The sequence below is a fragment of the Salmo trutta genome, unplaced genomic scaffold, assembly GCF_901001165.1.
Source record: "Salmo trutta unplaced genomic scaffold, fSalTru1.1, whole genome shotgun sequence".
Lineage (NCBI taxonomy): Eukaryota > Metazoa > Chordata > Actinopteri > Salmoniformes > Salmonidae > Salmo > Salmo trutta.
In genome coordinates this window covers 72,499-84,785 of record NW_021822783.1, presented here as the reverse complement: position 1 = coordinate 84,785, position 12,287 = coordinate 72,499, and the positions used below count along the sequence as shown (strand labels likewise).

General features: G+C 50.7%; 1 protein-coding gene and 1 long non-coding RNA gene across 2 annotated transcripts in view; both read left to right on the top strand.

Moving 5' to 3' along the window:
• Positions 1-8,845, top strand: part of LOC115184533 (phosphoglucomutase-2-like) — a 33,047-nt gene extending 24,202 nt beyond the window's left edge. Inside the window, 4 exon segments of the mRNA XM_029745380.1 lie at positions 3,159-3,288; positions 4,552-4,747; positions 6,738-6,871; positions 8,555-8,845. Of these exon segments, the coding sequence (XP_029601240.1) occupies positions 3,159-3,288; positions 4,552-4,747; positions 6,738-6,871; positions 8,555-8,657 (563 nt within the window). The 3' untranslated portion in view covers positions 8,658-8,845.
• Positions 8,846-9,149: 304 nt separating this feature from the next.
• On the top strand, positions 9,150-10,503 carry LOC115184534 (uncharacterized). Its single transcript, XR_003874397.1, has 2 exons — positions 9,150-10,283; positions 10,336-10,503. It is a non-coding gene; the product is annotated as an uncharacterized LOC115184534 (long non-coding RNA).
• Positions 10,504-12,287: the final 1,784 nt, after the last annotated feature.

Sequence of the window (12,287 nt, the reverse complement as noted above, 5' to 3'; positions counted from 1 at the left end):
TTTAGCAGACTCTCTGATCCGGGCCCTACAGTAGGAGTCATTTAGCAGACTCTCTGATCCAGAGCCACTACAGTATGAGTCATTTAACAAACTCTCTGATCCAGAGCCATTTAGCAGACTCTCTGATCCAGAGCCACTACAGTGATTTCATTAGCAGACTCTCTGATCCAGAGCCACTACAGTAGTGAGTCATTTAACAGACTCTCTGATCCAGAGCCATTTAGCAGACTCTCTGATCCAGAGCCACTACAGTAGTGATTCATTTAGCAGACTCTCTGATCCAGAGCCACTACAGTAGTGATTCATTAGCAGACCCTCTGATCCAGGGCCACTACAGTAGGGAGTCATTTAGCAGACTCTCTGATCCAGTGCCACTACAGTAGGAGTCATTTCGCAGACTCTCTGATCCAGAGCCACTACAGTAGGGAGTCATTTAACAGACTCTCTGATCCAGAGACACTACAGTAGTGAGTCATTTAACAGACTCTCTGATCCAGAGCCACTACAGTAGTGAGTCATTTAACAGACCTCTGATCCAGAGACACTACAGTAGTGAGTCATTTAACAGACTCTCTGATCCAGAGCCACTACAGTAGTGAGTCTTTAACAGACTCTCTGATCCAGAGACACTACAGTAGTGAGTCATTTAGCAGACTCTCTGATCCAGAGCCACTACAGTAGTGAGTCATTTAAGAGACTCTCTGATCCAGAGCCACTACAGTAGTGAGTCATTTAACAGACTCTCTGATCCAGAGCCACTACAGTAGTGAGTCATTTAACATACTCTCTGATCCAGAGCCACTACAGTAGTGAGTCATTTAACAGACTCCTGATCCAGAGCCACTACAGTAGGGAGTCATTTAACAGACTCTCTGATCCAGGGCCACTACAGTAGGGAGTCATTTAGCAGACTCCTCTGATCCAGAGCCACTACAGTAGTGAGTCCATTTAACAGACTCTCTGATCCAGAGCCATTTAGCAGACCCTCTGATCCAGAGCCACTACAGTAGTGAGTCATTTAAGAGACTCTCTGATCCAGAGCCACTACAGTAGTGAGTCATTTAAACAGACTCTCTGATCCAGAGCCACTACAGTAGTGATTCATTTAGCAGACCCTCTGATCCAGAGCCACTACAGTAGTGAGGTCATTTAGCAGACTCTCTGATCCAGGGCCACTACAGTAGTGAGTCATTTAGCAGACTCTCTGATCCAGAGCCACTACAGTAGTGATTCATTAACAGACTCTCTGATCCAGAGCCACTACGGTAGTGAGTCATTTAACAGACTCTCTGATCCAGAGCCACTACAGTAGGGAGTCATTTAACAGACTCTCTGATCCAGAGTCATTTAGCAGACTCTCTGATACCGGGGCCACTACAGTAGGGAGTCATTTAGCAGACCTCCTGATCCAGAGCCACTACAGTAGTGAGATCTTTAACAGACTCTCCTGATCCAGAGCCTTTAGCAGACCTCTGATCCAGAGCCACTACAGTAGTGATTCATTTAGCAGACTCTCTGATCCAGAGCCACTACAGTAGTGATTCATTTAGCAGACCCTCTGATCCAGGGCCACTACAGTAGGGAGTCATTTAGCAGACTCGCTGATCCAGTGCCACTACAGTAAGGGAGTCATTTCGCAGACTCTCTGATCCAGAGCCACTACAGTAGGGAGTCATTTAACAGACGCTCTGATCCAGAGACACTACAGTAGTGAGTCATTTAACAGACTCTCTGATTCCAGAGCCACTACAGTAGTGGTCATTTAACAGACTCTCTGATCCAGAGCCACTACAGTAGTGAGTCATTAACAGACTCTCTGATCCAGAGACACTACAGTAGTGAGTCATTTAGCAGACTCTCTGATCCAGAGCCCTACAGTAGTGAGTCATTTAAGAGACTCTCTGATCCAGAGCCACTACAGTAGTGAGTCATTTAACAGACTCTCTGATCCAGAGCCACTACAGTAGTGAGTCATTTAACAGACTCTCTGATCCAGAGCCACTACAGTAGTGAGTCATTTAACAGACTCTCTGATCCAGAGCCACTACAGTAGGGAGTCATTTAACAGACTCTCTGATCCAGGGCCACTACAGTAGGGAGTCATTTAGCAGACTCTCTGATCCAGAGCCACTACAGTAGTGAGTCATTTAACAGACTCTCTGATCCAGAGCCATTTAGCAGACTCTCTGATCCAGAGCCACTACAGTAGTGATTCATTTAGCAGACCCTCTGATCCAGAGCCACTACAGTAGTGAGTCATTTAGCAGACTCTCTGATCCAGGGCCACTACAGTAGTGAGTCATTTAGCAGACTCTCTGATCCAGGGCCACTACAGTAGTGAGTCATTTAACAGACTCTCTGATCCAGAGCCACTACAGTAGTGAGTCATTTAACAGACTCTCTGATCCAGAGCCACTACAGTAGGGAGTCATTTAGCAGACTATCTCCTGTTACTGTAGTGAGACAGCTTGATGTACCAGGACACCCCCTGGACAGGACACTAGTCTATCTCCTGTTTCTGTAGAGAGACAGCTTGATGTACCAGGACACCCCCTGGACAGGACACTTGTCTATGTCTGTATAAACAGTGGGCTCAGCCCTCCTCCTCATGGTCCTGTTTGAGGTTAGGGTTGGGGTTATTCAGGACACCCCCTGGACAGGACACTAGTCTATCTCCTTAATGCTGAGTGCCAAGACGCATCATCAGGTGCCGTTTTTACAGTCTTTGGTATGACTCGGCCGGGGAGCGAACCCTAAAGCTTCAGATCTCAGGGCTGTAGATCGTAGCTATTGGCTCAGTGTCATAGACAGAGATCTCTCTGTGTTGTGACTGAGTGTTGGGGGGGGGGGTTCTGGTTTCTATTGACGAGCTGGAGAGATCCCACTTCCTGGTTGATGCATTCTCTATTTGACGAGCTGGAGAGATCCCACTTCCTGGTTGATGCATTCTCTATTTGACGAGCTGGAGAGATCCCACTTCCTGGTTGATGCATTCTCTATTTGACGAGCTGGAGAGATCCCACTTCCTGGTTGATGCATTCTCTATTTGACGAGCTGGAGAGATCCCACTTCCTTCACCACTGGACCAGCCAGACTACGGTTTAGTGGGGTTTAAAGGACTTCCTGTTTCCTTCCACCCCTCGTTGTGTGTGCTGCAGGGTACATGTGTGGTTCTGCTGTGCTGGATAAAGATGGAGTCAGCGCTGCAGCCATCGCAGGGGAAATGACATCATACCTGGCCGCGAAAAACACCACGCTGTCACAACAACTCACTGCTATCTACGAGGAGTGAGTAACACACACACACACACACACACACACACCGCGCAGACACACACACACACACACACCTCACGCAGACACACACACACACCTCACGCAGACACACACACCTCACACACACACACACCGCATGCAGACACACACGCCTCACACACACACCTCACGCACACACACACACCTCACGAAGACACACACACACACACACCTCACACACACACACACACACACACTCCACGCAGACACACACACCTCTCACACACACACACACACCTCACGCAGACACACACACCTCACGCAGACACACACACACACACCTCACGCAGACACACACACACACCTCACGCAGACACACACACACACCTCACGCAGACACACACACACCTCACACAGACACACCTCACGCAGACACACACACACCTCACGCAGACACACACACACACACACCTCACACAGACACACCTCACGCAGACACACACACACACACACCTCACACACACACACCTCACGCAGACACACACGCACACCTCACGCAGACACACACACACCCTCACGCAGACACACACACACCTCACACAGACACACCTCACGCAGACACACACACACACACCTCACACAGACACACACACACCTCACGCAGACACACACACACACCTCACACACACACACACACACCTCACACACACACACACACACACACACACACACACACACACACACACACCACGCAGACACACACACCTCACACAGACACACACACACCTCACACACACACACACACCTCACACACACACACACACACACACACACACACACACCACGCAGACACACACACTTCACACAGACACGCAGACACACCTCACACAGACACACCTCACACAGACACACACACACACCCCACGCAGACACACACACCTCACCAGATATTTATTGACCGATATGTATAGAAAATAGTGTTTTTTCCAGATGCCCAAAGTGCTTTAGAGTAACCCTCTCTCCCTCTCTCCCCCTCCTGTCTCTCTCCCTCTCTCCCTCTCTCTCCCCCCTCCTCCCTCCTCTCTCTCTTTCTCCCCTCTGTGTCTCATTCCCTCTTTCTCTCTCATCACTGTGTCTCTCTCCCTCTCTCCCTCTCTCTCCCCTTCTCCCCTCCTCTCTCCCCTCCCCCTTCTCTCTCTCTCTCTCTCTCTCTCCCTCCCCTCTCTCTCCCCTCCTCTCCTCTCTCCCCTCCTCTCCTCTCTCCCCTCCTCTCCTCTCTCCCCTCCTCTCCTCCAGGTATGGGTACCACATCACTAAGAACTCCTACTTCATCTGTCACGACCAGGAAGTGATCCGGGCCATGTTTGACCGGCTGCGTCACTACGGTAACCAGGAGGATGTGTCGTATCCCAGGCAGTGTGGAGGCGTCGCCATCACCGCTGTGCGAGACCTCACTACTGGATACGACAGCAACCAGGCAGACAACAAGGCTGTAAGGAGATAAACACTCACTCTACCTCCCTCGCTCTCTCTCTCCACCTCCCTTGCTCTCTCTCTCTCCACCTCCCTCGCTCTCTCTCTACCTCCCTCGCTCTCTCTCTACACCTCCCCTCGCTCTCTCTCCCCCTCCCTCGCTCTCTCTCTACCTCCCTCGCTCGCTCTCTCTCTCTACCTCCCTCGCTCTCTCTCTCTCCACCTCCCTCGCTCTCTCTCTCCACCTCCCTCGCTCTCTCTCCACCTCCCTCGCTCTCTCTCTCTACCTCCCTAGCTCTCTCTCTCTACCTCCCTAGCTCTCTCTCTCTACCTCCCTCGCTCTCGCTCTCTACCTCCCTCGCTCTCTCTCTATCTCCCTCGCTCTCTCTCTACCTTGCTCGCTCTCTCTCTACCTTCCTCGCTCTCTCTCTACCTCCCTCGCTCTCTCTTCACCTCCCTCACTCTCTCGCCACCTCCCTCGCTCTCTCTACCTCCCTCGCTCTCTCTCTCTACCTCCCTCGCTCTCTCTCTTTACCTCCCTCGCTCTCTCTTTACCTCCCTCGCTCTCTCTCTCTACCTCCCTCGCTCTCTCTCTCTACCTCCCTCGCTCTCTCTCTACCTCCCCTCGCTCTCAATCCACCTCCCTCGCTCTCTCAATCCACCTCCCTCGCTCTCTCAATCCACCTCCCTCGCTCTCTCTCTCCACCTCCCTCGCTCTCTCTCTCCACCTCCCCTCGCTCTCTCTCCACCTCCCTCGCTCTCTCTCTTTACCTCCCTCGCTCTCTCTCTTTACCTCCCTGGCTCTCTCTATTTACCTCCCTCGCTCTCTCTCTTTACCTCCCTCGCTCTCTCTCTCCACCTCCCTCGCTCTCTCTCTTTACCTCCCTCGCTCTCTCTCTTTACCTCCCTCGCTCTCTCTCTCCACCTCCCTCGCTCTCTCGCCTTTACCTCCCTCTCTCTCTCTCTTTCTCCCTCGCTCTCTCTCTTTCTCCCTCGCTCTCTCCAACTCCCTCGCTCTCTCTATCTCCCTCGCTCTCTCTCTATCTCCCTCGCTCTCTCTCTACCTTCATCGCTCTCGCTCTCTCTCCACCTCCCTCGCTCTCTCTACCGCCCTCCCTCGCTCGCTCTCTACCTCGCTCGCTCGCTCGCTCTCTCTACCTCCCTCCCTCGCTCGCTCTCTACCTCCCTCGCTCGCTCTCTCAACCTCCCTCGCTCGCTCTCTCAACCTCCCTCGCTCGCTCTCTCAACCTCCCTCACTCGCTCTCTCTACCTCCCTCGCTCGCTCTCTCTATCTCCCTCCCTCGCTCGCTCTCTCTACCTCCCTCGCTCGCTCTCTCAACCTCCCTCGCTCGCTCTCTCTACCTCCCTCGCTCGCTCTCTCTACCTCCCTCGCTCACTCTCTCTGCCTCCCTCGCTCTCTCTCTCTCTACCTCCCTCGCTCTCTCCACCTCTCTTTCTCCCCCCCAGGTCCTCCCCCAGTAGTCAGATGGTCTCCTTTAATCTCTCCCCCCAGGTCCTCCCCTCCTCCCCCAGTAGTCAGATGGTCTCCTTTAATCTCTCCCCCCCCAGGTCCTCCCCCAGTAGTCCAGATGGTCTCCTTTAATCTCTCCCCCCAGGTCCTCCCCCAGTAGTCAGATGGTCTCCTTTAATCTCTCCCCCCAGGTCCTCCCCCAGTAGTCAGATGGTCTCCTTTAATCTCTCCCCCCAGGTCCTCCCCCAGTAGTCAGATGGTCTCCTTTAATCTCTCCCCCCAGGTCCTCCCCTCCTCCCCCAGTAGTCAGATGGTCTCCTTTAATCTCTCCCCCCAGGTCCTCCCCTCCTCCCCCAGTAGTCAGATGGTCTCCTTTAATCTCTCCCCCCAGGTCCTCCCCTCCTCCCCCAGTAGTCAGATGGTCTCCTTTAATCTCTCCCCCCCAGGTCCTCCCCCAGTAGTCAGATGGTCTCCTTTAATCTCTCCCCCCAGGTCCTCCCCCAGTAGTCAGATGGTCTCCTTTAATCTCTCCCCCCAGGTCCTCCCCTCCTCCCCCAGTAGTCAGATGATCACCTTTAGTTTCTCTAACGGGGGCGTGGCCACCATGAGGACCAGCGGAACGGAACCCAAGATCAAGTACTACACTGAGCTGTGTGCTGCCCCCGGCAACAGGTAGAAACACACTATATACTACACTGAGCTGTGTGCTGCCCCCGGCAACAGGTAGAAACACACTATATACTACACTGAGCTGTGTGCTGCCCCCGGCAACAGGTAGAAACACACTATATACTACACTGAGCTGTGTGCTGCCCCCGGCAACAGGTAGAAACACTATATACTACACTGAGCTGTGTGCTGCCCCCGGCAACAGGTAGAAACACACTATATACTACACTGAGCTGTGTGCTGCCCCCGGCAACAGGTAGAAACACACTATATACTACACTGAGCTGTGTGCTGCCCCCGGCAACAGGTAGAAACACACTATATACTACACTGAGCTGTGTGCTGCCCCCGGCAACAGGTATAAACACACTAAATACTACGCTGAGCTGTGTGCTGCCCCCGGCAACAGGTAGAAACACACTATATACTACACTGAGCTGTGTGCTGCCCTCGGCAACAGGTAGAAAACACACTATATACTACACTGAGCTGTGTGCTGCCCCCGGCAACAGGTAGAAACACACTATATACTACACTGAGCTGTGTGCTGCCCCCCGGCAACAGGTAGAAACACACTATATACTACACCGAGCTGTGTGCTGCCCCCGGCAACAGGTAGAAACACACTATATACTACGCTGAGCTGTGTGCTGCCCCCGGCAACAGGTAGAAACACTATATACTACACCGAGCTGTGTGCTGCCCCCGGCAACAGGTAGAAACACACTATATACTACACCGAGCTGTGTGCTGCCCCCGGCAACAGGTAGAAACACACTATATACTACACTGAGCTGTGTGCTGCCCCCGGCAACAGGTAGAAACACACTATTTACACCAAGATACACACAGCAGTGCTGTTGCAGATGTGAAACTTTACTCTTTCCCTCTCTCACCCTTCCATCTCTCATTCCTCCTCCAATCTCTCCATTCTCTCCCCTCCCTCCCCTCCCTCCCTCCCCTCCCTCCCATTCTCTCTCCCCTCCCTCCCATCTCTCTCTCTCCCCTCCCTCCCATCTCTCTCCCCTCCCTCCCATCTCTCTCTCTCCCCTCCCTCCCATCTCTCTCTCCTCCTCCATCTCTCTCTCCTCCTCCATCTCTCTCTCTCCTCCTCATCTCTCTCTCTCCTCCTCCATCTCTCTCTCCCCTCCTCCATCTCTCTCTCCTCCTCCATCTCTCTCTCTCCTCCTCCATCTCTCTCTCTCCTCCTCCATCTCTCTCTCCTCCTCCTCCATCTCTCTCTCCCTCCTCCTCCATCTCTCTCTCCCCTCCTCCATCTCTCTCTCCTCCTCCATCTCTCTCTCTCCTCCTCCATCCCTCCCATCTCTCTCCTCCTCCATCCCTCCCATCGCTGTCCCCTCCTCCATCTCTCTCCATCTCCCTCCATCTCTCTCTCCTCCTCCATCTCTCTCTCTCCTCCTCCATCCCTCCCATCTCTCTCCTCCTCCATCCCTCCCATCGCTGTCCCCTCCTCCATCTCTCTCCATCTCCCTCCATCTCTCTCCTCCTCCCTCCATCTCTCTGCCCCTACCTCTCATCTCTGCCCCTACCTCCCATCTCTCTCCCCTCCTCCATCTCTCTCCCCTCCTCCATCTCTCTCCCTCCCTCCATCTCTCTCCCTCCCTCCATCTCTCCTCCTCCCTCCCTCCATCTCTCTCCCCTCCTCCATCTGTCTCTGTGTGTCAGTGATGTTAAAGGTTTACAGAAGGAGTTGGATGACCTGGTTAATGCCATCGTAGAGGACTTCTTCCAGCCCCAGAAGAATAACCTGCTGTCCAAGCCTGAGTAACACAAAGACCAGCGCTGGTGTGACTTCCTGATCAAGATTCCCTTTCACACATTCTTCTTCCAGAACTCGCACACACACATTCTAGAACTCACACACACACATTCTAGAACTCACACACACACATTCTAGAACTCACACACACACATTCTAGAACTCACACACACACATTCTAGAACTCACACACACACATTCTAGAACTCACACACACACATTCTAGAACTCACACACACACATTCTAGAACTCACACACACACATTCTAGAACTCACACACACACATTCTAGAACTCACACACACATTCTAGAACTCACACACACACATTCTAGAACTCACACACACACATTCTAGAACTCACACACACACATTCTAGAACTCACACACACACATTCTAGAGCTCACACACACACATTCTAGAACTCACACACACACATTCTAGAGCTCACACACACACATTCTCCCTTTAAGAGTGTGCTCCTAATCTCAGCTCGTTACCTGTATAAAGACACCTTGGAGCCAGAAATCTTTCTGATTGAGAGGGGGTCAAATACTTATTTCCCTCATTAAAATGCAAATCAATTTATAACATTTTTGACATGCGTTTCAGGCCGACTACCAAGCCTGTGTCGTAGTCCTGTCAGATTACGGGTGCGTTCCAGGCCGACTACCTAGCCTGTGTCGTAGTCCTGTCAGATTACGGGTGCGTTCCAGGCCGACTACCTAGCCTGTGTCGTAGTCCTGTCAGATTGCGGGTGCGTTCCAGGCCGACTACCTAGCCTGTGTCGTAGTCCTGTCAGATTACGGGTGCGTTCCAGGCCGACTACCAAGCCTGTGTCGTAGTCCTGTCAGATTACGGGTGCGTTCCAGGCCGACTACCTAGCCTGTGTCGTAGTCCTGTCAGATTGCGGGTGCGTTCCAGGCCGACTACCTAGCCTGTGTCGTAGTCCTGTCAGATTACGGCTGCGTTCCAGGCCGACTACCAAGCCTGTGTCGTAGTCCTGTCAGATTACGGGTGCGTTCCAGGCCGACTACCAAGCCTGTGTCGTAGTCCTGTCAGATTACGGGTGCGTTCCAGGCCGACTACCAAGCCCGTGTCGTAGTCCTGTCAGATTACGGGTGCGTTCCAGGCCGACTACCTAGCCCGTGTCGTAGTCCTGTCAGATTACGGGTGCGTTCCAGGCCGACTACCAAGCCTGTGTCGTAGTCCCTGTCAGATTACGGGTGCGTTCCAGGCCGACTACCAAGCCTGTGTCGTAGTCCTGTCAGATTACGGGTGCGTTCCAGGCCGACTACCAAGCCTGTGTCGTAGTCCTGTCAGATTACGGGTGCGTTCCAGGCCGACTACCAAGCCCGTGTCGTAGTCCTGTCAGATTACGGGTGCGTTCCAGGCCGACTACCTAGCCCGTGTCGTAGTCCTGTCAGATTACGGGTGCGTTCCAGGCCGACTACCAAGCCTGTGTCGTAGTCCTGTCAGATTACGGGTGCGTTCCAGGCCGACTACCAAGCCTGTGTCATAGTCCTGTCAGATTACGGGTGCGTTCCAGGCCGACTACCAAGCCTGTGTCGTAGTCCTGTCAGATTACGGGTGCGTTCCAGGCCGACTACCTAGCCTGTGTCGTAGTCCTGTCAGGTTACGGGTGCGTTCCAGGCCGACTACCTAGCCTGTGTCGTAGTCCTGTCAGATTACGGGTGCGTTCCAGGCCGACTTCTAATGCTGAGTGATTAATACTTTCTGATTTTCTGTTTCAGTTACTTATTTTTTCATTTTTTTTTTTTTACATCAAATGCCCTTTTGCATTGTGTGTGTTGAACGCTGTAACACATAATAAAATCAACTAATACAAGTCCCATGATGGTAGTGACTGTCCAGTACTGTACTTATTAACCTTCATTTATTCACATGACTTTACTAAAATACTTCAGTTCTTGTGTATATTAGTGCTTTCAGAAAGTATTCACACCCACTTGACTTTTTACACGTTTTGTTGTTACCACGAGGGGAAAAAAAATGGGATTGAATTGTCATTTTTGGTCAACAATCTACACAAAATACTCTCTCAAAGTGGTAGAGAGAGAAAATCTTAACATTTTTATTACAAATTAATTTCAAATAAAACACTCGATTACATAAGTATTCACCTCCCGGAGTCAATACATGTTAGAAACGCCTTGGCAGAGATTACAGCTGGGGGTCTTTCTGGGTGAGTCTCTAAGAGTCATTACAGCTGGGAGTCTTCCTGGGTGAGTCTCTAAGAGTCATTACAGCTGGGGGTCTTCCTGGGTAAGTCTCTACGAGCTGGGAGTCTTCCTGGGTCAGTCTCTAAGAGCTGGGGGTCTTCCTGGGTCAGCCTCTAAGAGCTGGGAGTCTTCTTGGGTCAGTCTCTAAGAGCTGGGAGTCTTCTTGGGTCAGTCTCTAAGAGCTGGGAGTCTTCTTGGGTGAGTCTAAGAGCTTTGCACACCTGGATTGTATAATATTAGCTCATTATTCATATTCTTCAAGCTGGTTGTTGAACAGTCAACTGTAACTAAGCAACTCCGGAACACTCACTGTCGTCTTGGTGAGTAACTCCAGTGTAGATTTGTCCTTGTGTTGTAGGTTATTGTCCTGCTGAAAGGTGAATTCATCTCCCAGTGTCTGGTGGAAAGCAGACTGAACCAGGTTTTCCTCTAGGATTTGACCTACATTCCCTTTTCTTTTTTATCCTGAAAAACTCCCTTGTTGATGACTAGCATACCCATAACATGATGCTTGAAAATGTGAAGAGTGGTACTCAGTGATGTTGTTGTTGAATTTTCCCCCCAAAACATAACGCTTTATAATTCAGGACATAATGTTCATTTCTTTGCCACGTTTTTATGTCGTATTACTTAAAGTGCTTTGTTGTAAACAGGAAGCATGTTTTGGAATTGAAAAAAAAATTCTGTACAGGCTTCCTACTTTTCATTCTGTCATTTAGGTTAGTATTGTGGAGTAACTACAATGTTGTTGATCCATCCTCAGTTTTCCTATCACAGCCATTAAACTCTAACTGTTTCCTATGCTGTCTGACAAAAAAAAACTATTTTAGTAGTTCTTCAAAGTAAATAAGACCTACCTTTTAATAATATATTAGTGCCTTCAGAATGTATTCACACCCACTTGAATTTCTACACATTTTGTCGTTACAACGAGGAAATAAAATGGGATTGAATTGTCATTTTTGGTCAACAATCTACACAAAATACTCCCTCAAAGTGGTAGAGAAAAAAAATCTAACATTTTTATTACAAATAAAACACTCGACTTAGATCATGTACACAATGTACAAAAAATTAGGAACACCTTCCTAATATTGACTTGCGCCGCCTTTTACCCTCAGAACAATTCGTCGAGACAGGAACTCTACAAGGTGTCGAAAGTGTTCCACAGAGATACTGTCCCGTGTTGACTCCAATGCTTCCCACAAGTTGGCTGCTAGTGGATCTTTACCTCCGAATAGCTCGTTCCGTCTCATCCCACAGATAACCAATTAGATTGAGACCTGGTGACCGGACGGGTCACTGCAGTTACCAGAATTCACTGTCGTCTTTATTGGAACCATTCCTGTATAGTCGTAGCCTTGTGAGATTATCCTCCTGAGGAAAAGAAAAAAAC